Source organism: Strix uralensis, chromosome 2 (genome assembly GCF_047716275.1).
Source record: "Strix uralensis isolate ZFMK-TIS-50842 chromosome 2, bStrUra1, whole genome shotgun sequence".
Lineage (NCBI taxonomy): Eukaryota > Metazoa > Chordata > Aves > Strigiformes > Strigidae > Strix > Strix uralensis.
This window is the reverse complement of record NC_133973.1, coordinates 121,556,493-121,584,365: the sequence shown is the minus strand read 5'-3', so window position 1 is coordinate 121,584,365 and position 27,873 is coordinate 121,556,493. Positions and strand designations below refer to the sequence as shown.

Sequence of the window (27,873 nt, the reverse complement as noted above, 5' to 3'; positions counted from 1 at the left end):
ACCAGGGCATCTCAAATGCAAAAGAGGTCTGTGTTTAGGAAGCTGAACCAAGATGCCTTGCACAAATATTGATATTTAATTTTCTTTCTCACATTTTTAAGAAAAGCCAGGAGTACAGGCAATGGCTGAAGGTCCTTCACCTGTTGATTCTAGCACCACATAAACCAGGAAAAGGTACAGAGAATTATAACCTGGATCTGTCGAGAGACACACTAGATGGCAACTCAGCCTTTTCTCTTGGTTATATTTTTAAGCTGCATCACTTTCTGCCTCTTTAGTCTAACAGAGCAGCAAGCAATGTGAGCACTTTGAATATTTTTAATGGTGCTATATTCTCTACTCAAAGACATACTATTGCATTAGGCACATTTAAAATGTTTTTTGCATATGCTTTTTAAAGGATGCATAGTCCACTGGAAAAGAAACACATTAATTAAATAATTATATTTCCCTTAGGCTTTACCTTGCTGTCAGTCACAGGAATACACTAATTTCCTGAATGCAAATAATCAGAATTACACACAGTATTCCAGATATAATCCCATGAGTACCTTATGCAATGACATTGATATTTCCCTATATCTATCAGAAACATCTCTCCTGTGGTTGCATTTGATTTTTTCATCTGACATTAGTGGCTATAATCACATGCTTCTCAGTCAATACCCTTCTATCTCTTTTTCTTCTTCTGCCATTTCTAAATTATGAGCTTCCAGTTATTACAGGAATACCTGCAATTAATCCTGGCACACGTTACTTATCCTTTCATCCTACTTCTATTTTATGTGGTTGGAAGGCCATTCCATTCTTCCCTTATTTCATTTGGCTCTTGCTGTGTTGATAACAGCTTCTGGTTTTGTGCCATCAACAGATACCATTTCTTCTCCTCTGTACTAAGGTCTTTAATGAAAATACTGAACCAATATGGTGCTCAACCTCAGTTTCTGTTCCACTTAGCCTGTGCATCTCACACATGCCTACATCTTAGGAGGTTAGTAAAACAGAATTAAAGTATGTGATATGCTCATATATACAGAGTGGAGAAAATAATTTGTCTGTGTAGACCTACAGGAGTATCTCCTTTATTCAGTACTATTTCATTTTCTCTGCCTCTGTACTGAAATCAAGGAGGGATAGTACATGTAAGAAAACTTAAACAATCCTTTTTGCTTAAAGCTTTATTAACAGCATCTCAGACTTTATCTCGCAATGCCTGTGCTCAAGTACGCATGACAGTGTTTTCCCCATGAAGATGATGAAAGACCCCAAGCCTTTCTTGCAATACTAATCTTGGCCCATTGTTGGGTCTTCATTTATTTCATTGGTTCATATGTTCTTTTTTTCCTAGGAATAGGGAAAGTTCTGTGCAAGATCACATGAAACTTGCCTGTGTTGAGACATTCTACCTTTTTGATTTGTCCCCCGATGAAGATTCACCAGATGCCCTTTCCTGCTCCAGCCAATATCCTTTTCAGTCTAAAATCCTTACCTTCTACGCTTGCTTCCAGATGATAGCCCACCTCTTTTCCCCTAGACCAACTCCAATGTCTAGTCTGTGTATTACCAGTAAGTTTTCAGTGCATTACACTATGTCATCCTGATGCTGGCATGACTTCCCAGTTCTCTTCCTCCCATTCTTCCCTCAGCCTGCAGATCATCCTGGACTCTCCCAGTGTCTCCCATATAAGAATATAAACACAGACTTTTTTCTTTAAAAGTCCCTCTACCCAACAACTTGTCTGCTACAATATCCATAGGGAATGCCACATGAGGGAGATCATAAAAAAGTATTACGACACCTCTGGTTGGTACACTCTCCCAGACCTCTGCAACAAAGCATTAGTGGCTTCCTGAGCTGACAGTAGCATGCAGTTCAACATGTTTAAAATCAGCTGATGAATCTATCCTCCATCAGCTTTTCTAATTGCTTCTATTTTAGTCCCTGAAATGTTCTGTTGGCACCGAGACCCACAATTTGATTACACATTCTATGAAAAAAATTACTTTCTCTTGCATTGCTTGTTTTAATCTACTGCCTGTAACCTCATTAAATGCCCTCTAATTCTGTGATTGTAAGAAACACGGAATAATCATTTTCTATCCCCTTTCACCGTAGTATTCAGAGATCTTTATCATAGTCATGTCTTTTCAAACCTGGGAAATTCTTGCCTATTTAATTTCTGGAAGATATGCAACAGCTTTCATAATTGTTGTCCTTGTCTGTACCTTTTTTTATTCCTATTGTATCCTCTGTGCTGGAACTATCTGGACTGCATATGGGCGTTACACTGAAGGCATTCCTTACATTTATAGAGTCACATAAATGAGCTTTATTGGACAAAGTGAGATTTCAAAATGCAGTGTTATGTTAATAGAAGAGTAACTCGCCCAGCTAAAAAGACTCTGAGAACTGTCTTTATCAAAATTTCTTGGTTGACACACAGTATTCCCAAATCTATTGAAGACCAGAACTGACTCCCACATACCAGAGTTACTCAAATTCCCATCTAACCATTCTGGAATAATTTTCTCGAGTAATTCTGAAGACTAGAATAGGCAAATTATCAGTCTCTTTCTTGGAAAATGTTCAACAGGCTTAAAGCCAGCTGTGGTAAGGGCAAACAACCCCTGAAATTTTAGGATAGGTTAGGCCTTCCTTAGCTTTAGCTTTAGCCCCATAGAAGTCAAGCACATTCAGTACTGAAATGTCAGAACCAAACTCCCCTGCCAATATTTTGAATTAATTGAAATTCCATTTTCTCCCAGTAACACATTCCACAGAAAAATATTGCAACCAATTCAAGTTAATGGTCTTCTGTAAAAAATAGCAGAGTAGAATGAATCATATTCTCAGTTGGGGACATAAAAAAGGTGAAGAAGGAATGAAAAAATGCGCAACACAAGCAGCATTTGTACGGCTGATGACGTTACAGCATGCCAGCTTCCTTTGTTCTTGCGTTGGTAGAAATGAGCTAGTGTTGATATTTCATTGTAATGTCACCCATTTTCTAACTCTGTTCTCCAGGACTGAAATCTGGTTCTGCTCTGCTGTTCTACAGAACGAAGAACTAAACAATCACTGGAAGAAATTAACCGTTATAGTATCACCCAAAACAGATATTTTCTTTCCAACAGTCTGTTAAATTTCTTAAGCAGCTCTGTCTCAAAACTCCAAAAGTTCAGTCAGGAACAAAGGCTTCAGGAAGGTTTTTACATGGCAATGTCCATGAAAACCAAAGCTTACATATCAAGGGATATACACAATGTGTATTTAAGCATCTAGCATTTTGTTCTAACATATTTTACTAGTTTATTGTTCAACCGTACATTTGGATTTGTGGTATAAGGTGAGGTTTGAGAGCTCGGAGTGAAAAGAGGTTCTTTTCCACAACTATCTTCACTGATTTTTTTGGACTGTTTCCACTGAATTGGGTTTTAGTATATTTTAATTCTGCTCTCCATAGGTAAGCTGTCAACAGAAAAAGGGAAAATTTCAATGATTCATCATGAATTTTAATAGACTTTTGAATGATTTATTGATGTAAATATACCATAAATAACTGGTTGGACATTAAAGGGCAAATGAAATGTTTTTTCTTTAACAGACCATTTGGAAATGAACAGTATAAATAGAACATAGTCATCACCACTTTATTTTATGTCATTCCAATCTACTGTCAATTTCTTTTAATATACAAATTCGACTTTTTAAAATCTTGAATACCTAGAAATCTTGCATAATGAAATGTTATTTACACTGTGTATGACTCACAAATAATTACCAAAAAAAAGTATACAAAATGATTAAAATGTATCATTACATGAAAAGCAAGGAAGATATAGTAGATGTTCTGATTAACTATAAATGCTTACATTTTGTACATATATTTCTAATCCAAAATTCCTAGATGATATATCTGATGGTTGTGATCAGGAATACTGGTTCTTAAGCCTGCACTACTGGAGAGGAAGCAATATTTCCAGGCATAATGAGCCACTTAAGAAACATTTATGAAACTGCATAGGATGAAATGTATTCATTTTAGAAAACAAAAATAAAATATTTGACATTGTAAAATATAAGCAATTTTAATTCATGCCATACAGATACATTGTATATTAAACCAATACTGTAAGATGGCATTGTAAATAAACCGTAACAGAGCTATAACATTTTAAAAATAAGCAATTCATATGGCATTTGTATCATAAAATAGCAGATGTACAACATCATTTACATTGCAAACCAAAGAGATAGTAACCCCATGAAACCGCAGCAAACAAGTTGTTGAAAACACTGATCACAGACCTGATTCATAAAATACATAGGAATGTGTGTAGAATGTATGGAAAAATAAGTCCTTAGATATCTGAAATGCTGCATTAGATACTGGGTGTGCGACTCCCATCTACAACCACCCGATGAGGTATGGCCACAGTCCCACCATCCTTGCTCACAACGTCTGCAGGTGGCCTGGCCAAAGCACATTTTGCATGAGGCCCCTGTGTCCTTTAAGTTACCTGTTCACTTGAGCACACGCAGGACTGCAGCCTAAATGGCCCATGTAACTAAGCTTTAAATCCAAATGCAGGTCAGGGGAAAGTGCTGTCTTGTTCCTACATGGAATGCGTTATATGTCGACATGCTGGACTATGGTTCTGTTTACAGACTGAGTGTTACCCAGCAAATGTAACACTTGCAGAATCAGACCACTGATGGTTTTGTACAGCAAGGAGTGTAGGATATGGTTTCCATGCTCTTTGCAGACTTTAGTCCAAACAAGGACTCCTGTTAGGTATAATAGGAGTCACATGGTTTTGTTTTGCAAGGGTTATCAGGAGGTAGGAAGCCTGCAGTTGTTCAGAACGCTGGGTTTCTGACATGGCAGTAATGACCAAGGTTTTGACCATGCTGCAGCTATCTGCTTTATTTGTGAAAGCTTGGGACTGTCACAGATCCATTCTGATTCATAGTTACATTCAAAGTTCCTACCACAAAGCCTTGCTGGAAAGTGAACCCTACTTGCCAAGTCCCAACAGGGTATTTGGGTATTGAATTCAGCAATGAATCTTTAAACAGTGGTTATTAAAAAGGACAGTCACCTCCTGCCCCCTGGCAGTATTCTAGATACTCAGTATAAAATTTACCTATGGAAACTCAGATACAACTCCTATGAGATGGATGATCAGCACTGACCACTGTATTTGAATGGTGTTAGTTCCACATGTGGGGATGGCAAAGAAGGAGGTTTAAGAGAACATGAAGTCTGATAAATGAACTCTACCTCACAATCCCCCTCATTTCGCTTTTTCTTTTCCTTCTTTTCTTATTGTTCCAGATAGTTTTCATGACACAAGACAGAGTAGGTGGTACAAATCATGTTGTACTGCCAGCATCTGAAATTCCAAATGCTGCAACTTCCTTGCTTTTCCTCAGGATTTGCCAGACTGAAATGCACAACCATGTGTCTGCACTAGCTGAGCACTGTGTCAGCATGTGTTGTGCCTATACACACCAATTCTACAGCATGAGTCCAGTGCACTTGCAAAGTTGGTCTGCCCCTAGCAGAAAGCCCAACGTAACCATACAAAACTCTTCTCACCTGAGGTACAGAACTGTTCTGCATGTTTATTGTGGCCTTTTATCCAGGATTTCTAGATATTGCGCTGCCCAGTCAAAGCTATTGACATGGTTGAAGACATATCAAAAAATCCCAAACAGACAAAAAAGGTATCACAAAAGAGAGAAGCCAGCTACTCTTTCATGAGAAAGCAAGTCTGCAACAGATGCAGTCTTCACATACTAAAACTCGAATAATGTAAAGACACAGTCTGAAACTATTCTTCTGCCTTTTTAAATGATGGGAGAATACTACAGTCTGGATGGTGTATCTTGAGGACCCGGCAGTGTAACTGAACTGGTACATTTGTCCTAATATTCTGTCTTCTTTGATCACCTCTTCAGTGACTTAGCTCTGAAATAGAGGTATCTTGGTCACAACCAGGAACAAAATGTTCCCCAGTGGAGTTTCTCTGGAGAAGCATTTTTTTCTGGATATCGTGTTAGTAATATGAAAAAATGAATTAATATGGGCTATCTACCAGAGGACTAGGTCAAATAAAGTGAGAACTATCTTGAAGGAAACCTGTATGATTTTTATTTTTTCTAAAATCCAGATAATTTCTCCATTACAGTAGACTTCCAGATAAAATGGGAAGCAGAAATTAGAACAATTTTTGACGAAGGCTGGTGTCAGTGTCTGTAACAAAGGCTTCATCAAATATGTCTGTTATAATGACTCAAGAAACTTTGCAAAACTTAATAAGCAATGAAAGATCTTCAGAACTTACTCAGCTGAACTTCAAAGGGTTTTTGTTGTTTTGTTGATCACTAACAACTCATAAATGAGACTTTGGATCTATTTATGAATCAGGTACTGCGCAATGGTCATGCACTGAAATAGCTCATTATGTTTCCCCTTCAAAGGTGTTAATGGGGAATCAGAGCAGGATGGAGCCCACCACAAGTTAACAAGAAGCATGAGAAAAGAGTATTTGTTGAATAGAAATGTTACTGTTAGTATTTAGACAACTGTTAGTATTTAGACAAGGCAAAACTTCTTTGCATGGTCCTGTGAAGAACAATAAAACCTGTATTTTGATTATAAACATTTATATGAATACTAGCCTAAAACTAGAGGCATTGAAATAGATGATGTATAGTATATTGTATATTGCTTTTCTTACAGAGTGTACCTTATGTTTCTAATATGGTGACAAACAAGTAAAATCTTTTAGGACAAACTAAAAGGACCTTATTGTAACAAACACCATTATAGCAGGTCACACTATAAAAGCAAGATGTCAAGTCACAACGCAGTGCAGGCATGCCATTGAAAGATAATTTGGAGTACTCTTAGAAGGCTGTTTTATCCTTCTGCTATTTGTTAATAACATGCCTGCGTGAGTTTTATAAAGTTTCTTCTTCTTGTTTGAGGCCTTCAGTGGCTTTGGAAAACGAAAGGGTAAAAAAGGCAAACTGTTTGCCCTTAGTTAGACTTTGACAGAATCCCATCACCAAAGCCTACTCAAAAGGAGGCAGAAAGAGAAAATTAGTAAGTATCAATAGAAGCTGAACACAACAAGGCTGTTTAACAAATGACTTGTGTCTTCTAAAGAAGGTCCAGGCTACTGGCACTGTTTGCATTTGACAGAAAAAAGAAGCAGCTTATCAGTAGGAGATTCAGGAAAGGCATTCACTGATCTCTCTAGCGTGCAAGATTTACAGATAGCATCTGCTTTTCCATTTCCCAGCAACACATGGAGAAAAATCCCTTGCTGTATGGAGGCCTGTGTAAACAGTAACTCACAGAACAGTGACTTTAAAACAAGAAGAATAAACTTTAGATTACATTTTTTTTCAGAAGCTCATAGGGTCACAGCTATCAAGATATACATTCTGTTATAGGAAGAGCAGTACAAATGTTAAAGCTTTTAAGACCATATGTAGTTCACTGCACACACAATTTTCCCATGGCCTACACATATGGCACATCGATTTATTACATAGACTCATGTTCCCATAAAGGGATAAATACTGAATTCTGCTGTGTTATACTAGTGCTGCGGCCTTGAATAACTTGCTCAATGACACAATGCAGGCCTGGTTAGTACATATATTATGCACTTCAACTGCTCGCAGTCAAAGACATAAACGACAGAACCAAACTTTACTGTTTTGTTTTCAAGTAGTTAAGTCTTTGGTTAGTAATAAATTCAGTTGGTTTGGGGAAGCAATCATAACTGAAATAGTAATTTTCAACCAGAGGTACTTACTGTAACTTACAGACCACTAAGACTGCCAAATGTATCCCAATAAAAAAACTGAAATGCAGCATGTGATAGTTTGTATGGACTCTGCTTCTGTTGGCAGGTGGATTCCTTTGCTGAACAGCTAGGACAAATAACCAGACTCGATTCTGCAATTACTCCCTTGGTTTCAGTGTGGGAAGTTCTTGGCTTACGTACTTTGCTGAACTTTTCTGTTCATGCTGTCTCGCAGTAAAATTCCTAACCTGCCACATCCCTTCCCAGTAGATTGAATGCTGTTGTTTTAAAATAATGTTTAGATCTAAACAGCACTAAAATTAATCTCTTCATCTTTAAATTGACAGAAATGTCCAGGGACACTGTCTTACCTTCTCTGCATATTACTAAAATGGAAATACTGTCATTAATTGGATTATCCTTGTATCTGTAAAATTTTATACAGACTGCTTCAGTTCACAAACATCACAGTGCTCTAAACCCTGATAGAGCTCTAGTATTATTTAATGGCATTCAGTATTATTTTAATGCTAAGCATCCTTTGTTGATAGTGCAAGGTTGTAATCTTGTTACTTAGTGCAGAATGCTTGTACAAGTCTCTTCAGAGAAGCTTTATAGGCCACACTAAAACAGCATTATGGAATTACACAAAAAGCATTTGCACCTAGGGGAGACTGGTCCATTTCCACAGGAGTGCAGACCTTTTGTCCAGACTTTTTTGACATTTTAGAAGTACCAAATATTTGTTTCCAGCTTGCAAAACAGAGAAGTTTGAAACAGGGCAAGCAGCAAGTCTCAGCATTCATAAAGTTGAGATTAAAACTGCACTGAACTGCTCCTTCCCTTTATTCTGTTCTCAGTAAATGACAGACCACTAATATGTGGCTCATAACTCTTACTAAAAATTCCCACTCCTAAAACTGAGCATCATGAACTCAGGTGAACACCCATCGTCCTACTATAATCCAAGTATTTTACTCATACCTACAATTTACCTTCACATACGTCTGGCCCTGTTATTGGAGCTGTTTGTGACCACCTTAGATAGGAATTAGCCCTCAGATTTTATTTTGGCAACACCGAAATGAAAGGGAAAAGTCAAAAGATAAAACTCTAAGGCATCAAAGATTAATCATCCTCTAGAGTTACCTGCAGAGGAAATGAAGATAAGTCTGAATGAATTACCAGTTAAATCACTGATTTCAGAATTCCAGCAGGCTCCTGGGAGAAAGGTTTAAACAAGTATCAGAAGTATGAGATTTTCCATTCATGGTTTCCTGAATTTCATGGGTTTTCCATGAGATGAGAGTCAGGATCACAGTGACAGACAACTGGAAAATTGTTATCAGTTCTTCTAGATGAGATATTGCATGCAAAGTTCAATTTGTTCTCAAAGGCTTTTGGAAGAGACTGAACTACGACTTGATGGGCTCAGGCTGTGAAGTTCATGCCAATAATACTAGCTTGTTTTCCAAGTTTCTCCTAATCCTGAATTTATCCCACTGAAACAAATATAAACCACCAGAAGATTTTTAGTAGCATTCAGTTCCTTCTCTAAAGTCAGCCACAGGGGCAGAGCAAGGTGGCAAAGAGAATAAGGGGATTATTTGTGGCTGTGAAACACTGCTTGGTCTCTCCAGAATGGTGGTCTGAAACAGCTTAACATTTGTGTGTTGCACCAGTGGATTGCACAACCAGACTATACACAGTCTCTTCAAAACACTATGGAACCCTGGAAAATGGAACTGCAGAATTTCTGTAAACTGGGAAAGGTTAAAATCAAATCAAGAAGGGATATAAAGTCAGTCCTAGCAGCAGAGCCCACCATATTCAGAAAAACACAGTATTAGTTCTCTTAGAATACTTGGCTGAAAAATTCCTGTGTTATTAATCTCCGGGCTCTAATGTAACTGAGTTTTAACAAATAAAGGGATGATGATGACTATGCCTCTCACCAAAGCAGGGATGGATGCCAAAGATGCATGATTTGGTTCAGAGCAATCCCAAGAGTAGGTGATAATACATCCATAACACCTCAAGACTTTATCAGACACAGCAGTGTCCACATATTTTGTATTTTTTACTCCTAACTACTTTTCTACATATTTAACCAGTTATGTTCTATAAAATACAAAGTATGCCATGAAATGTGTACCTAATATGTAGGATGTGCAATGCAGTAACTGCTGGTGCTACTTATCCTGACATTTCTATTTCACAACTGAACCTTAACACTGCAGTAATAATGGTACACAGTGAATGCCAGAAAACTGTATTGATGCTAATTAAATCCCAAAATCAAGATTACTCTTGACCTCTCTTAGAATTTGCAAAAAGGACTCTAGTGTGTAAGACATCTAAAAGACAATGTGCATAAATACTTTGCAAATATTGTTCACAGTGATTTGATTTGCTGACATAAGTTATTTATACCCTACACTTGTCAATGCCTCAGATCTGAAATGCAGAGATTTTATAAAAGGTGTGCAGAAGAGATACATACTACAGAAAGAGTTTCTAAATAAAGTAGTGAACCTTATTGCTGAGCTATACATAGGTCTGCTTCTGAATATAAAAGTAAAAAGAATTACTTAAGTCATAGTACAAACTGCATGCAACTACTGCCAGCCCTGTCTTCAGCTGAGACCCAACCTGTACCTTGCAGAACTTTTCACCTTGATCAGACAGGCTGAGGCTCCCTATCTGAAGTGGACTGCTGCTCCTGCAGGGTCATACACAGTATGGTGGAACTGCTCTGCTACAGAAAATAAATAACTGAACAAGAATGAAGAAGTGTTCTGCGGTTTTTGTTTAAGTCCAAGAAAGGAGTAATACAAATTTGCAAAATCATGCCATAAAAGAGAATTCTTTAAAATGCAAATGTTTGATGTAATGAAAAATAATTACCCACTTTTTAGTAAAGATATGCTGAGGTTTGGAAAGTTGCGTTCACTGTAGATCTCTTATTGGGCTTTGGGAGTTTAGTTTTTATTTTTCAGTTCAGTAAGTTTAATGATAAATTATCTCTCTCCCCTGTAAAGAAGATAAAAATGTTAGGCCAAAGACTGTTCTTTTTCAGTATTTAAATAATGTCTTTAACATAATGACTTTCATTGCCTGACTTGAGGTACATGACTTTGAAAAGACTGGGGCCAAACTGATTCAGCTGATAAAGCAGCAACTACAAGGCTGATTTGGAAGGTGAATAAACAGAATGAAGACTAAACCCTCTCATTCTTCCAGTTGGTAATTCAGATTATTTTTAATGTAATTTTATGGGTAACTTGCTTTGAGTTGAGCACTTTTTTGTTGCTTTTTCTCCAGATGTTATGGTATTTTGATATACCTTCACCTCTGTTACTGAATTCACCCTTCTCTGCCAAGTGCATAATGTCTATTTTTAGCTCCATGAGTTACTAATCCAGTTTCTCTGACAACTGTAATTTGTTGGAAGAAATGACTAGTGTTACGCTGTCTCAGAGCTATGAGCCCATCTGAGAAATTAGCTTCTTAGCTGACCTTTAAAGCAAGTGAGAATAATGTGCCTGCAATTCCACAGGGTTTGGATTTCATTATCACAGCAGTGTGTATGAGATGGGATGCCCCTGCTGCACAACTTTGCTTCTCTGTTTTGTTTTCCTGGTAATTATAGAAACTGTTTACTGTACATGGAAATTCTGTAAGTCTTCTCAGCTCTTGAGGACAATACTATTTCTAATTCCTTTTCTCTGGAGAGAGTGACAATTCACAGTGTGGAGGACTGCATACTATTGCTTCTTCCCAAGAACTTTCCCACGGCCTCCCTAACCATAACAGCGGTGAAAATTGCCACAGATGATGTCAAAGGATCAGAAGAGCAATTGCAAACAGAAGAGAGAAGTATGGGAGCAGTATAGCAGAGTGGCAGCCTTTGTCCTTCCCACTTGCCTCTGGTTCAGAGCCCAACCTAAGATCCTGTCAGCGAATCTGGGTACTCCAAGTATGTGACAACACAATTTAGGACAGGTCAGATTTAGCAACTATGACTGTAGAGAGAGAACATTCAGCCAGCATCTCCCCCTCTGCTCCCCTCTTCTTTCCCAAGTGATTGCAGAGACCAACCTATATACTGTTTCAGAAAAAAAGAAAGAGGAGAGGAAGAATGATAATTTCAATGTTACGTAAACCACATATCCATTACTGGGAGGGATGGACTCCTTAAGTAGCTTGCTAACTGTCACTATTCTAAGAAGGGATCAAGCAGTAGATAACATGACACATGGAGAGATGGCTCTTGGTGGAGCCTACAGGAATGGCACACCAGTATTATCTTGGATCAGAAGCAGGGAGTTGGAAACAATCACAGATTGCTACCTTTTAGTTGAAAGGAATGTTCTTTTAATTAGGAGAAACTTTCTAGCCTGAACTCTCAAATCTTAAGTATTAATAATTTTACGACCACAACCCTTTGAATCTCTGGTTGGAGCCTGGCCCTTGCCACTGATGTGTTTCTCTCCACGTATATTTGCTGTTCTATCTTATTAGATCCTCTCATTCTTATCAACAGTGGAATTCATCTCACCTACAGTATGGCAGCTAATCTGAACTAGTCCTCCACCTCAACACTGCAGTCACTGGGGAGAAAGAGAAGAACACATCTAAGGCAGTAGTTTATCTAATCCTTAACACTTTCTCCAGGAACGATCATTCTTTGAGATGCCAGGATGTCTGCACCAACTGTAGAGGGAGCTGACCTGACTAGCTCGGGTCAGACATAATTTTTAAATACCTAAATCTACATTAGCTGAATTTCGCTTAATCTTACAGCAATTCCCCAAACCCTTGGTGCTCTAGAGCGTAATGGGCCCCAGTGCAACTTGGGCAGCGTGAGACAAGAATAATAAGCAATATTCCAGCATCAAAGACATTAATGGCTTCAACTTAGTGAAGCGCTAATTTTCTAGTGAGGAAATATAAATTGGGATGGGAATTTTGTCTAGACTAGGCTTTGTTTAGACTTCAATAAAAGGCACAATGCTGACACGTGTTAGGAAGTGCATTTAAAGCCTTGCTTGGGATGCCGTGTATCCCTTAATACACTCTAAAGCAACTGAGTTAAATCTAGGCTTTACCTAACATGATCTGCTTGGCATTTTTGCAGAAGGTGCTTGGTGAAATACTGCTCTCTTTGAAATTAACTATAAACAACTGTTGGTTCAATGTGCTTTTGAAAACTCCATATATAGCACTGTTCCTGAAGGAATGGTGTGAACCGTAGGTTATGTCATAGACTTTGTATCTTTTTGTTATGATACAACAGTCTTGCAAGCTCTCTTTCAGTTTAGACATTTCTAAACAGTATTTACTTATAAAGCAGAACAGCTTCCATTTTTTTAAAGTGCTAACATTTAAGTACTGTACCCCTACATACTTTTTAAAAGGCATTCTTACTATCATCTGACAGCTGACAAAGTACCTCACCTGTACTGTTTCACATCTACTTTTTGTATTCAGTATTGAAACTCATAGAGGAATTCTGAGCCCTACCTCCAGAAAAGTCAAATGATACAAAAAAGCGGGACATCCTTGTTTGCATTTGGCATTTAGAATTTTTAGACTTTCTTTTCCCCCCACAATTCTTCTGTGCAACTAGAGATTCAACTCTTATTTAAAATACAAAGAATCTTTCCCTCTTCCAAAAATAGTGTATTTCTCATGCAATTCCACTAAAACTTCAAGGATTATGGACTCTAAAACTCATCCTAATGCCTTGAGAGTTCATGACATTATGTACAGCACTTGCATTTTGCATCAAACCCAGAATACTCTCTGGGTCATCCAACTTCCAAATACAAGAAAGCACATCTATATACAGCAGCTCTCTCCTACACACATACTTCACTCTCTTCAGATGCTTTCCCTCTGTCAGTTTCCTACCTATACACTTACAGGACCTGTGGGAAGTTTCCAGAGGGGAATGCTTACACACCTAAACACTGGCAAGCATGTGGGACTTGACTTAGAGATGTAATGAGAAAGTAAATCTTGGACTCAGCTTCACAGTCCCTCAGTAGATTGAGCTAAATTGGATGGAGGAGTTGGCTGGGCAGTGCTTCCTCTCTTAGGATCCCTCAGAACATTACAAAGGTTGGTAACGAGCCTCATCCCCACTGAAGAGCAGAACATTCATATGCTCACAGCAACACATCTGGGAGCATCACCTTGAAAAACGGTGTAAAAAACTGCATAGATTAGAAACAATGCCACATTTCATCATCCAGCACAGGTTAGGGTGAGAAAAATGCACCTTTGCTGCTGGTTGGACGTTTAGAATTTGCTTTCACATACCATTATGAACATTTCGAAGGAACATAAGTTATATGAATTTATAGCCCACATTTCCAAAATTTAATTAGGCATTCAGAACCTCAGGATCATTCAGCAAAGTCAGGTTCAATCTTCAGAAAGAAGTAATGTTTAAGCAGAAAAAATGGGATTGAGAAGTATGTCCCTTATGTGATTTTGAAAATTTTACCTCCTCCTTCCTGGCAAATTCAAATACCCTGAACCAGGCAGCTGTGCTTTAAGTGTACAGTTTCAGGATTATTTCAACCAATCAGAAATGCCATATAAACTTTTAAAATAAATATACCTGTCCATACCTCTTTTATCTTTTCCACGTGATTTGTTCTCTCAAGCAATGGCTCACTTTTAAAAAACTCCCCTTGATAGTTATGCATTCCTAACCATGTTCCTCTGCAGTAAGTTCAGAAACTCTGATATCAATTTAACAGTATGTTCCAGTCTCATTAGGGAAGGAAAAAATAATACCTTAGAGGTATACTGGTAATAAACAAATGCCAAAACAGATTAAACAGTATTCCTCCTCTCTGGGTACTAATCAGCTTTAGCATCTATCTACTGTTGTGTATAAAGCAGAAGATATTCATTATATATACCTGCCTGTTTTATTGCTCATATTTATAATTCCTGGGTATATCTTACATATATTACTGGTACTGTTGTTTCTAGGATGGGAGACCAGTCTTACTCAGTGAGCGTTCTTTAAAATACTTTGTTTACAACTAAAACGCTTTTCTAATCCTGGTCTATAGCTCTGATTTTGCTCTTTCTTATTTAAGCAAGTAGCAACATGTATTTTTAGAAAACTAACAAAAAGACACCACCTCACAAAATCAAATGATTCCACTACATACTCTTCTCCCCTGGGGAAGATGATGGAAAAATAAACAATACAGGGTGTTATTCTGCCATTTAATGTTCTGTTAAAAGGTGGTTTGTTAAGGTGATAGGTGTTGTACAAGAATCTACACAGAACAGATTAGCATGGCTTTACTTATTGCTTCAAGAGTAGTCATTAGAGAGTATTGCTAGGGAATAATTATCTAGAAAACAAGTAGCTCAATGTGAGACCTGCTGCTAATGGAAAGTTAATTTTGGGCCCACAAACTCACAGAAGCACAAAAAATGTATGTTAATGATAACCTAGCAACTATCTCTCTGCTCTTTAGAATTTATATATTTTATTATCATCTTTACTACAGCATAACTAACAAGCTTTATGTAGACATTCTGACATATAGTTCAGGTGAAGGTGGCACAGAGAGTTTGAATAAATGGACTAGGAGCTCAAAGCTCAAAACTTTTCTAGATCACAGTCCTAATGGTATTGAGGAGTTGTGACTGGCAGTGCTGACATTGCATGTAAAGGCTTCAGACATCAGAAGGAAGAGCTTTCCAAAACTGTAATAGCCCCTGTTCTTGACAGTCACCACGGCTACCATATCAAACCTTTATTTATCCCAGATTATGATTATCTATCCCTCTGCCATATAGTTTGATTCAATTTATTTTGGCCAATGCAAAACTCTGAAAAGCAGCAAGACTAAAATATTTGAGACACAGCACTTGGGCTGGAAAAAGCTTAATTCAGTGGGATCAATCTCACTTATCTTGGCCATCTTAAAAAATAGATGTCTAGGCAAAGTTTGCCATCTGTGGTCACTGAGAAAGTTAAGCACACTCAGGGATTTAGGCAGCCTCATGCTGTGTCTAGAGCAGAGGGGATGAGTGCCTGAAGCACTTACCTGTCCCCCAGTTTTCAGTGTAAACATGATTCTTGGAATGCTAAAGCCGAAGTGGGCCAGAAAGCTGAAAGCAGAAGCAAGCACTGCTGCAGTTGAGGCAGCCAGTGTGTCCCTCTGGACACCCTTTCACTCTGTTGCCTCTCTGTTAGCCATAAAGCAGGAAAGACACTTGTTTTTCTGAAAACCTGTGTCTTCTCTTTTTGTCCAAAATAAAACATGTTCAGCCTCACTCTGCCTTTGGAAACTAAAACCCCAGGAGCAAACAGCCAGTTTAACATCTGCCTCCACTGATTCTTTTGTTAAAGGCTGCTAGCAAAGTTGCCCCTTTGCATCACTTACTGTATTGTCCTCTCCAACATGAACCACAGACCACAGGGAAGCAGACTGAGATGCCTCATGCTGTTTTTCAGAGGCCATTCTGTTGCTATAGTGACACAGTGTTACTAACCTGGACCACAGGTAACTGGGGGTCAACCTTTCTAAACCACAGGAACAAGTAAGCATCTGCAGAGGTGAATGATCTGTCGCCTATGACTGAATTGTTACATTCCCCAGTTTCACCGTTTTGCTTGCTTTCATGCATGATTAATAGCCAAGCCACAAAAGATCAATCATGTAGATGAAGTTAAACAGTTTACAGATTTTTGTTGTAAGGCTGCTCATGCATTGTAAATTAATAACATTGATAAGGAATAAGTCCTAGCTGCATGGATAAATTTAGTGCTTGGGAAAGTTAAAAACATACCATGGACTGTTAATGTACCGACTTCTCCACCCAAATCCACCAGTGACAACTTGCACTGTGGTCTTCTCCCTCTCTAAGGATGTGAGTGCCTGCCGTGTCACTGTCGCAGTTTTGTCTTTGCTGCAGAGTAAGATCAGCCCTTTAACCCCAGTTATTCTTTAGATATAAGCAGTCATGTCAACAACAGATACTAATAGGAACAACAATAAGAATTACTCACTGTTTATGTCACACACAGGGTGCTAAAGGAAAGAAAGTCTTTTGAAGAGCAGAAGTCTGACTGAGAGCAGGAAATAGTGTGCAAGGTGATGGAATGATGAACAGTAGCAGGAGCCGATCAACTCCTGCCTGTTGAGTCTCCTGCACACTCAGCATCTTCAATTCATCCACAGCCTCTACTGTCACTGGCACCCTCAATCCTAGTAAAGCGCTATGAATAATGTATTACCTTGAAGGAAGGGAACCAACTGTTTCTGAGTTTGACAAGCTTTTTATGCTTCTTGTTTTGTTACTAATTTAAGCATGTTGCTATTTCAAGTATTACACATGTGTAATTTTGCAAAAGATCACTGGAACCCAAAAATGAAGCCAGAAGCTCTGAGAGTGCATTAGGACAGGGAATATGCTGTCCTCAGTGAGCTCTGAGCATTCAGCAGAGGTGAGGTCGTGGCCTGAGACTGGAAGAGGAAAACCCAGAAAATGCTGTAAATTTGCGATGCTGCTGTTGGATTACAGACTTCTTGGCAGGACAGCTTGCATGAAGCATGCAAGTGTGACAGCTTGTGGCAGCTGAAGAGTCTGAAAGCTGCCCAGCAGTTAAACTTGCCCCACGAACTGATGCAGGTTTCATACTCATTTGCAATTCAACACTGCAGTTTTGGGTGGTATTTTTTTTTTCCTTCCTTTTTAAATCATCTGGGAGAAGGATCTATTCAGAGGAAGAAATATACAATGTGAAATTGGTTAGTAGAGTTTAAGCCTCAGTGCAGTGCTATGATACTTTTAAATACATGCAGCATGTCATGGTTCTGCACTGCTTGCTTTATACAGAAAAAAATTAAAGATGTTAATCAAAACCATAGAAAAGGTAGTTATACACCTGATACCGCTGTTGGCTTGGTAGGGAACACCATAAGCACAGGAGGAGATAGCACTGTGAAATGGCATACGCACACACATGAACTGCAGTAGGACCTGCTAATGACTCAACTACAAGGATTTCTTCCTTGTAATAGGCAATTCCCATACAAGATTTCCAAGGTTTTAAAAGCTTTGGTTTTCTGTTTGCAGAGGCATGCTTCCAGACTCCAAAATGCCTTTCCAAACAGACTCAGATCTGAAACTGGATGTGGGAATGAACAGTGAAGCCAAAACCACAACCACAGTTAATGACTATTGGCTCTTTGGAATTAAAAAAGAAATAGCCTGTGGGATCCTGTAAGAAAACCACACTTTGAGAGTCCTGGTTTAGCAGCAATTCTCTCATGCAGAGGCTTTTGTCTTTGAATGACAGATTACCAGAGTGATGTAGTAGAAAAGTTATGCACGACTCTACCACTTCCATCACTATTTCCTTCTTGCTCTGAGTTCCTGACCTCTATGCATCACAAAAGAGCCTGTGTGATGGGGATCTTGAAGCAGATGGAAAAATCTGACACAAGATCTGTAAAAAGTGCTCTGGGGGAATGACTGTTGCCTCTGTTTACTTAGGCCACATGACTTTTGTACAAGAAGTTGGCCACTACGTCTGCCTCTGTGGTCAGTCCATGGTCTCTGGTCCCTCTGAGCCTGGAGCAGAGGGAAGCTGCACAGAAGAAGTTTGCGGCAAAGAGACCAATGACCCTAGCTAGGGTCCTCACATCATCCTTTCTTTGCCTTGTACAGGCAATATGCAGTAGATCTCCTCTATCTTCAGAGAGGGTGCTTTTGTTTTGTACAGAAACTCAAGACAGCAGATGTTGCTACCTGCAGCTATGTGAAGAAACACAGACGTGTAAATTCTTAATCAGAAGAACAAAAGCATCTGGTTTACAGAAAGGAAAATACTAGAAGAAAATTCCAACTATAGATTGTGATTTCTGCATCCACTTCAGCACCTCTAACCTCATCATCCCAAGGTTTAAAAACTCTGAGAACCTTTTTATTTATGAAGACAATGACAGGCAAATGAAAAAGTTTTCCTTATCACTAAAAGTGTTGTTGAAGAAATGTTGAGTCTGACTACCATCTAACTGACTTCACAGCATCAACCTTGAAAATAAATTTCATTTCACTTCATAAAGGTGTCCAACAAAATAAACTTGCAACCTAATATTAAAGGCAGCAGATGCAACTCTAAGTTAAAGAGTGCTGAGAATCTGTTTTACACTTTTCTCACACTGAGATAGAAAAATGTCCCTAGTGAGCCCACACTTTTTTATTAACTTTCCTTGTCATAACACAGAAACAAATAACACAAAACTTAGCATCAGTGCTGAAGTTCTGGACACATTACCTTTACACAAGCTTATAAAAAGCAGAGACTGAATATTCTTATACAGTAAATCCACTCTAATTTGGGGAGCTAAATGATTTATTTGCAAACACTGTCATTGTCTCCATGGTGATGCCAACACCAATTTTCAGTTTTTGCACTGATCTCTGCGATTATAAATTTCCTTATAAACAGTCTTTGAGAGGATGAGGATGGTGATTCAATTTTTTTTAGATTGCTTCTCCAATTTGCTAGTAGAATTAGCATTTATCCCTCATTTCTCATGAAAACGTTTCCATAGATCTACCAAGATCAGCCACAGAATTAACCTAGACATTTCCTATTGGCAACTGTGAGAGACAAGTTATTAAGCCACAAGCTTTTGGTCTTAACCTCTGTGTTTGTTCTCTTCATACAGGACTGTGGGTGGTGAGAAAAGAAAAAGAGTTTGGCCAGAGAGATTGGTACTCTGACATCAGCACCTACTGAGCAATGAGGATGTGCCAGAGAAATCAGAATGAAATCTCAATCTATCAATAGCTATTTGGAAAATTTTCACTCTAGGGAACTAAGTAATGACATCAAAACCACAGCTTTATTAGCTAGGAAGTGGTGTTCCTCTTCCAGCGGTGAAACATGAACTTTGCTCCATTTATAATTCTTGCATGTCTCTCTGATGTTCTCAGGAGAAAAAATGCATGCTACATCCTGTGTATGTGCAAACTAATAGCTACAGGCAAAAACTTGTCATTCTATGCAGAAAATTCTCAGATCTGTAGTTTGGATGGAAATTCTGCAACCTCGAGCTCAAACAGTTTTTCTTAAGTCATTTTTCAGATAGGCAGTAGAGCTGCAGATGCTGTTTATCAAGGTAGATAAAAGATTAACTCCTCCAATGCCAAGGATGTTCTAATATCAATGGAAGAAACCTTTAACATCAGTATTCCTCTAGAAAGCAAGGGAATTTCCATTTAAGTAAGTTTCTGGGCTAATTCCCATGCATCTACCCTCTTCAGGCAGAAAAACCACCCCTCCATAATAAGGTCTGATGTCTTCTACATGCTGAAGTCTGTACAGGTTCAAGATAGTCCTTTCTCATCCGGAAAGGCTTCATGGAAAGGAAGCCTGAAACACGTTATCACAGGCTAATGGTGTCATGTGGACTTGTTTGCACTCTAATATGGGCTACCGGTCAAAGGGGAGAAATGCAGCACTGTCATTCACTCCACAGAAAGATCTAACTGGATAATCTGGACATGTGATGAAAGTTATTTACTTATTTTCAAAAGGTGCCTCAAGTTATTACTACTAAATCTGTAAGTGAACTCTAATTTCTGGTCTGGATTATAGAAATGCAGAGCTTCTCATGCCTCCTAGTGCTGCTGAGATTCTTATCTTTGATTTCAGTGAGCTTTAATCAGGACCACGTAAAGCTAAGCCACTTCAAAATCACTGCACAAGTGTTAACTAACAATCTGCAAGAGAAGAACATTGTCCCACTTCAGTATGACCCTAAAGGAAGTACACCTGCAGAGGAAAACTGACTGCCATTATTTTTGAAAAGGAAAACCTGAGAAATAAACAATGCCTGGAAACTTGCCTATGCGGGAACAGATCCACATCTTGTTTCAGTTGGATTCATTGAAGACAACAAAGCTATATTCATTTTCAACAGCAAAGAATTGGCCTTTTTTTTCTAAATTGACATAGATTCATCGAAATCTTGAACCGCCATTTGCATTAAACCTGGGAAAGTATTGCCCTCCCCTTTTCAGTGTTTTTTTGGTCTACATTAGATAAAGCAGGGAACCAATCCAGCAACAGAGGAAATTTCCAGATGAGCATCATTAATAACAGGATTTTCAATAATCAAACTGGAGTAGGAGCACAAATCCTATTAAAAAAATGTGGAAAACCAGTTTCCAGAGAGCTTCCAGTGTCTGCTGGAATTCCTCAGAATAAGTTTTCACAAGATCAATTTTTTCTAAAAAGTCCAGGACTTCTACCAAAAATCAGTTTGGCTGATAATTTAGTGGCAAACAAGCCCCACTAAACAGAACTTTTCTGTTTGTCAACACATTGATCTTCTACACTTTGCATTGTCCTGGAAGGACTGGACATATAGCACTGTAGGACAAATACTGAACATTATTTTATATAAGCAAGGCAATGCTCATCTAAAGCTTTAGCATAAACATCAGGTAAAGAGATTTACCAAAGTGTTTTTTTCTGTAAAATATCAGTATTTTTGTTGCCAAAAAAAGTCAAAAAATGACTTCTTCCCACTTGTATAACAATAAGGTTTGACAGGTAGAATGTATGAAATATACAGTAGCTTCTTCTGAAAAGCTATCTAAGCTCACTCAGCTTACAGTATGTGGAATGTAATTGTCCAGAAAGTGAAACATGTATAAAAATAGGTAAAATTCCTACAATATTTGTATTGAGTTATAATTCCTCCTGCCAGGAAGGTTACAACGGGTGTACAGTATATGTATGAAATGTTTGTTCATAAAGTTAAAAAACATCATTACCTTACTGAAGAACACATTAAATGTAGGAATGCATAATCAGAACTGACTCTCAATTCTGCTTAGCTGGTGCAAATCTACTGAGAACCATGATCCTTTCTGCACAAAACAAAACCAACCTCTAATTTGAGAGCTGGGGGTTTTTTTTGTTTGTTTGTTTGGTTTGGTTTTGTTTGTCATAGAGGGGCCAGACTGAAGTTTATGAAACAAATTCCTCTGGAAGTGGAAGTACGTTGTTTAATTTGTTTTTCCCTATCTCCACTTTGCTTACTGACAGCAGTCACCCACCTTTTAAAATTATTATTGCCTGACATTACATGGAGCTTTTACTGCTTGTTCAGAACAAGGCAGTGAAATAGAAAGAACCTCCAACTCCCCTGTCATGACCCAGTTCTGGGCTTGTGCTTTTTTGATGAGTCTTTGATCTGCAGCAGGCCTCATAGGCTAGTCTCCCGGAGGAACATGGTGCCAATATTGTAAGAAACCTTTCTCATTCTGGCAGATGTGATGGACGTTTTTGGCGGCTTCTGACCACTTCTGACCTCGAGGAAGTAACAGATCCCAGGAATTTCCTTTGGAAAGTTTTCTGGAAGCTCTTCACGGGAACGAGGGATAAAAATAAAATTTTCTTCCTTTTTCAAAAGCCTAGAAAAAAAAAACAAAACAGAGGGATATAAAAAACTGTAAAACAGAGTCCAGAAACATCTTTGGAAGAGACTGACCCTATGTGGTCCCAAATAAAAAAATGAGTTAAAAGTATTATGTAACATCTAAAAAAATCCTAAGTCAGGATCCTCAGCTGATATATATTAACTTAGCATCATCAACTTCAAGGAGCTCTGTCGACTGAGATCAACTGAGAAGATGGTCCAAATAAACACATTCTCTGAAAATCAGTGTCAGCATTCAGAAAGTCATATACCAGAAAGGGAACCAAATTCATAACACTCCAGGTCTGGCCAGTTGTGCAGAAATTAACATTTCAGACTGATGACTACCACCAGGTCTCCTGCTGGAAAGTAGGTATGAAGGTGACAGTGCTTAGGAGCTCTCACAGGTAGAAGCAGAGTGGTCAGTTTGCGCCCTTCTCGTACTCAGTAGTATTATATTTCATAAACTAAGTTCAAATACTGCAAATTCAGCTTCAACAAAAACTAGAATCAAATCTGACACTGTTCATCAAAAGTACTCAGGGCCACCTGCTTGGGGTCAAAAGGGATACAGGTTCCCAGGAGCCATGAAGCCATCCTCCAGGCATGCCCACACAAGTGACACAACATCACAGACCTGACTATACTGCCTTTTGCCATTTTTCGTCTTCCTCCATAGCAGAGAAATCTCTGTCTGGCTAGATCTGAAAGTTTAGGGCCTCTTTATCAAGTATCTTCCCTGAAACTAGTTGGACTCGTAAAATAAAGAAAATAACTCCACACATTTTCTTTTTGTTTCCAGTAAATTAAGTTAGGTGTGTTCAGTGCCTTGCAGCACTGAAAAGAGCAGTTTTGAGGTAATGGTAAATTCTGAGCATAGTTGGATATATGAAAGCATTCTTCACCTTTTCCCCTCCCAAGATATTTATTCTCTTAATCATTTTGAAGCTCAAAAACATCAGTGGGAAAAACCTCGGTGGACTTTGTAATAGGTTGTTTATTTAATGTCTCCAAAGCTGATTTCTGGGAAGTAAATGAATCCTGTTGCCAGGATAATTTTCCAGGATTCTCAGCAGATGGAATGGTACTTCTTTTACTGAGCATTTTTCATGGGTTTTGGCTGAGACCATCTATGTGAGCTCACTGAAAAATAAAGCCATTTTCTTCCCAGCTTTTAAATAATCAGTTGGTTATAAATCCAACAATGTTTTTGCCTTTGAACTTCTGTGGTGGTCTTTGTTTAGTGTGTAGTTTGGATGTCATAATCTATTTTCCAGACTGTCAATTTTATGATCAAAATACTGTAATCTTTTCTAAATTGCATTAGAGTTTACAGAGGCCTCTGCAGAGAAGCTTCTCTCTTTTCATCTCTGCAATGCTTGTGGTAAATATTTTGCATTTGAAAACTGCAGGCTTCATACAGTGAAATAACTCTTCGCTGCTTCCCAAACTAGATTTCTGCAAGCAACAGTTGAACTCTTAGAACTTTCTGAGCTAAATCTGTAAGCTTTTGTTGCAGTCATTCTTCCCCAAACTGACTATTCTCTATGGAGCATTTGGCCTTGCTAAAAATCAATGGTTTCCTTCTCAGAGCCTAATATTATCTAATTGCAATGACAGTTATACAAGTCTGAAACTGTAGGAAATTTTTTTTTTCTTTGATTCAGTTCAGGGCTGGCACTGAGCGTAGTTGATATTTCACACTATTTTCCTCATAGAACAAAAGTGCAAGATATTAATTAAAGGCCTTATTTTCACTTGTTTTGTGAATTGTAACTTGGTTGCAGTGAAATGCTCCAGGAGTGACGGGTGACTAACCTGTTAGTCTGCTGGAAATTTCTCCACTACTATGGCTTGTAATAGGCTCCACAGCCCTACACTAGTTGTCCTGTTTGAATCAGTCTTTCACCCTCAGAAATTGTCTAGCTGACCTTTACTGGGATAGCATTTTTGCTTCCAAGCAAGCATGGCAAGGAAACTTTCTTTACCAAAAGCTAATGGAAGCTACTTATGATCATATTCTATCCTGCTTACTTTAGTTTATACTTTTAAGAACAAAGTCCTAAAGAACAGGTTCTTCAAATTCCTTCAATATATTGGTCCTGACACTTGGTTTCCCAGGCTGAGAATGAGATCATGGTTCAGAAATTGCCTCTGATTTCCTACAGCTTTGTGTATATACAGAAGAAATAAGTTATCTGCTAATCCTCAGTGCTTAGCAGTGAGGACATTTTTCTGCAGGAACACTCCCTCCTATATTTAAGGCCATTTGCAATGTTACAAAAAAAAAAAAAAAAAAAGTAGCAGCTGATGGCCATGGCCCAGATCCCCCAGCACTGGCCAGTTTTAAGATTCAGCTGGACAGGGTGCTGGGCCATCTTGTCTAGACTATGTTTTGCCAAGAAAGGTTGGACCAGATGATCCCTCAGGTCCCTTCGAACCTGGGATTCTATGATTCTGAGTTTCTTGTCTTCCTTTTCATGAAGACAAATAGCCAAGCAGCTGAATGAATAGTGCAGACTCTCAGCGAGGGCAAGGCCAAGCCACACGAGCAGTTTTTGCCTTTTCCCTCTGGCTCAGGGGAAAAGCCAGTATAAAACCTTCTGGTCTGAAAGGTTTCCTGGGTGGTAGCAACCAGTTCTGGTTGGTTGTCTCACCTTGTGGACCATTCTCAGAGCACTTTGTTGTGACCACATGAGACTGCCTGTTCTGAAAGTATGAGAGCACAGTCTATCCTTCACCTTCATCTTAAACTCTACATAAAATGTCCCCAGATTGTCCCATAGTCATAGAGCTTAAGTGGAAGTTACACAACCTCCGCAGTTCAGGAATATGCATATAACAACTAGTCTGAAAATATTCCAAAGCATTTATCTCAGCTGTCTTTGCTGCATCACTTCTGTTAATTTCCCTTAAGAGCACTATTGCAAATGGTATTTTTATAGTAAGCTTATTCACAGGTTCAAAATTCTGGGTTTCACTCAAGTGGTTGGATATATAATTTACAATTCAGTGCTTAAATTGTGAGGGTCACACTACTCAAACATTCCTATAAATTGCCTGGTACTATGTCTGCCCTCAGCTTGTCTTCTTGATGTTTCAGGGGAGGAAGAATTTCTTAAACACTGATTTGTAGTTGATTAACTTTGACAGCTTCCCCTCCTAACCTGAAATCTTCCTGAATTGTTTAAATTCTTGTTCTGTTCCTTCCCTGGTGAAAATGCTGTTGATTTCAGACAAAATGAGATGATATCTGAGAATTATCCCACTTATTTTTTCATTTTCAGTTCCTTCATACAAAAAAAAAAAAAAAAGAGAAAGGTGTCAGTATGGAAGGAGAAAATGTGGTTATTTTCTAGTGGAAACAAGAAGCATTTCAATGTCAGGAGGTCTGTGTGTGAATGGAAATTAGGATCATACTTAGTAGGAACCTTAAAGCAGCTTTTAAAAGCTGTAGCTCTTTTCTGCATAGATGAAGTGATAGGGTAATTATATTTCAAACTGTTTTGGCAAGAAATAGTCACATCTTGATCAGTGAGTTCCTATATTCAGAAAATCAACTAACAAAGATTTGTTACTACAGAATTATTTGTTGCAAGGCCCTCTGTGCTGAGTGCATGCTTTCCACAATGATTCTTACTCTCTCCCTGCCCGTTGGAAAGCAGTATCACCACTTTATCTCTCCATCTCTCAGAGTCATCGACCTTTGCACTTATCACTGGACACTGTGAAGGTTTATTAATACTTATAGAAAAAAAATACCTCTGCTTGCCCTCAGGCTCAGCAGGAAGGATGGCTGCAATATTTTATGATGTTTTTGTGAAAAGTGGGCTAATTTGCTCTATTCCTTCCCAAACAAGATACAATCACAAACTGAAGGATCTGTCCAAAGGGAGGAATAAGATGGTAAGAGGAGCAGCCACTTAGCAGTCTGGAGTATCAACTCCTTTAGAAATATAAAGAGCAACTCCTTTGGAAACACAAAAGATGATCTTCTTTGAGAACCGTATGTCCACAGATAAAGGAATAAATGATTTACCACATGAACCAACTCAACTCTTAGCTGCTCTGAGAAACAGCAGTGCTGAGGAAGCACTTGCCTAGCTTCAGCTTGTTCTAATACCTTGAGTTCCACCATGAGGTCTTCAGAGGACACATTGCCCGTACAGTGTGTGTAAACCTTCGAAACCTCCTCCCCATTGCTGTGACTAGTGCTTGCTGGACATGGCTAGCACAGGTCACCACATCCCAGCAAATTTTGCAAAGCCCAGCAAATGCCAACAGGTTTGTTCGGCTGCAAGAGCCTGGCATATCGCATAATTTGTAGTGCTTAGGGGCCTGTCTTTTCTCTCGCCTTTTACACCAGGCTTTCTCAAAAGACACCTTCAGGACATGCAGTCAGGCCAAATCCTTCCAGAGTCAACAGACAGTAATCCTGGTGGTGATGCAGCCCATCCTTGGCCAAGCTCCTGCTCTTGCTTGCCAAGCTTGCCACTCACAGTCCCCTGACCACAGCAGGAACAGCTGAGGATACAGTATCAGCCTCCCCAGAACAACAGCATCTTCACCTGACTGCACAGTTTGCTCCCCTCAGTCCTCTTCAGGCCCTCCATAAAATGTACAGTGGATACACTTTACATCACAGTTCCTGAGATAAGTACCATAAACTGATATATATGTATATAAAATATGTATTACAGAATAACCTTCAAACACACGTTCATATCTAATTAGATATGAGACTAATTATACTATTTGCTCAATAAACCATGTAACAAGAATGTAATATTCAAGTAAGGTATTAAGAACAGCCAAATATTTATTCACCTTTGATTTTGTGTACATATATATACACACACATTTTAACCTCTGTAGAAGGAATTTCCACACACCCTAAATAAAAGTCAAGTCAGGGTTGGCAATTTGGTGAATCAGAGTTGAAAAAAACATCCACTCAGAACTGAACTCCAGTGTAAACGTCTTTTAGCAAAATTGTTTTGTATAGACCAAAATTTAAACAATATTTCTAAAAAAAATACAATGCACTAAAATAAAGGAGAATATGCACTGCTTTCCTAAATATAGTATGCACCAAGAAAAGTGAAGTGGCCAGGTCAATCTTCCTGCGAAAGGTAACATTTATGGGATAGCTATCAACAAAAAAAAAGGTTCTTTCTGCCCTAACTCTTAGAGAGCTGTAAAAACTGTAGTTAACCTTGTTCACATCCACCTATTAATTGGTACAATTAGGAAAATTTAATTAATGGGTTCCCAAATGGGTTATCAGAAGGTAACCTGCTGGACTACTGATCCCTTCCTCTGTAACAACAAGTGTTGGGTCACTTCACCAGCTGGGCATCTGGTTTGATAACATATGCCAGCTCATTTGTTTTCTTATGAATTCAGATGATAAATTATTATGGTACTCATTAGAAATATTGGTAGGCTGATCATAAAATTAACTGTATAAAAATATGAATTTGCTATTGTAATGCCAAAAATCAGTGCATTTGGTTCCAAATTTTAGTGGCTTTGAATTTCTCCCTCAGTTTCTATACAT

At 38.5% G+C, this 27,873-nt stretch overlaps 1 protein-coding gene across 1 annotated transcript in view; it reads right to left on the bottom strand.

The window, feature by feature from the left end:
* Positions 1–3,491: 3,491 nt before the first annotated feature.
* GUCY1A2 (guanylate cyclase 1 soluble subunit alpha 2) overlaps positions 3,492–27,873 on the bottom strand; it is a 174,020-nt gene continuing 149,638 nt past the window's right edge. Inside the window, exon 8 of the mRNA XM_074860156.1 lies at positions 3,492–22,308. Coding sequence (XP_074716257.1) covers positions 22,101–22,308 — 208 coding nt within the window. The 3' untranslated portion in view covers positions 3,492–22,100. The remainder of the gene's footprint in view (positions 22,309–27,873) is intronic.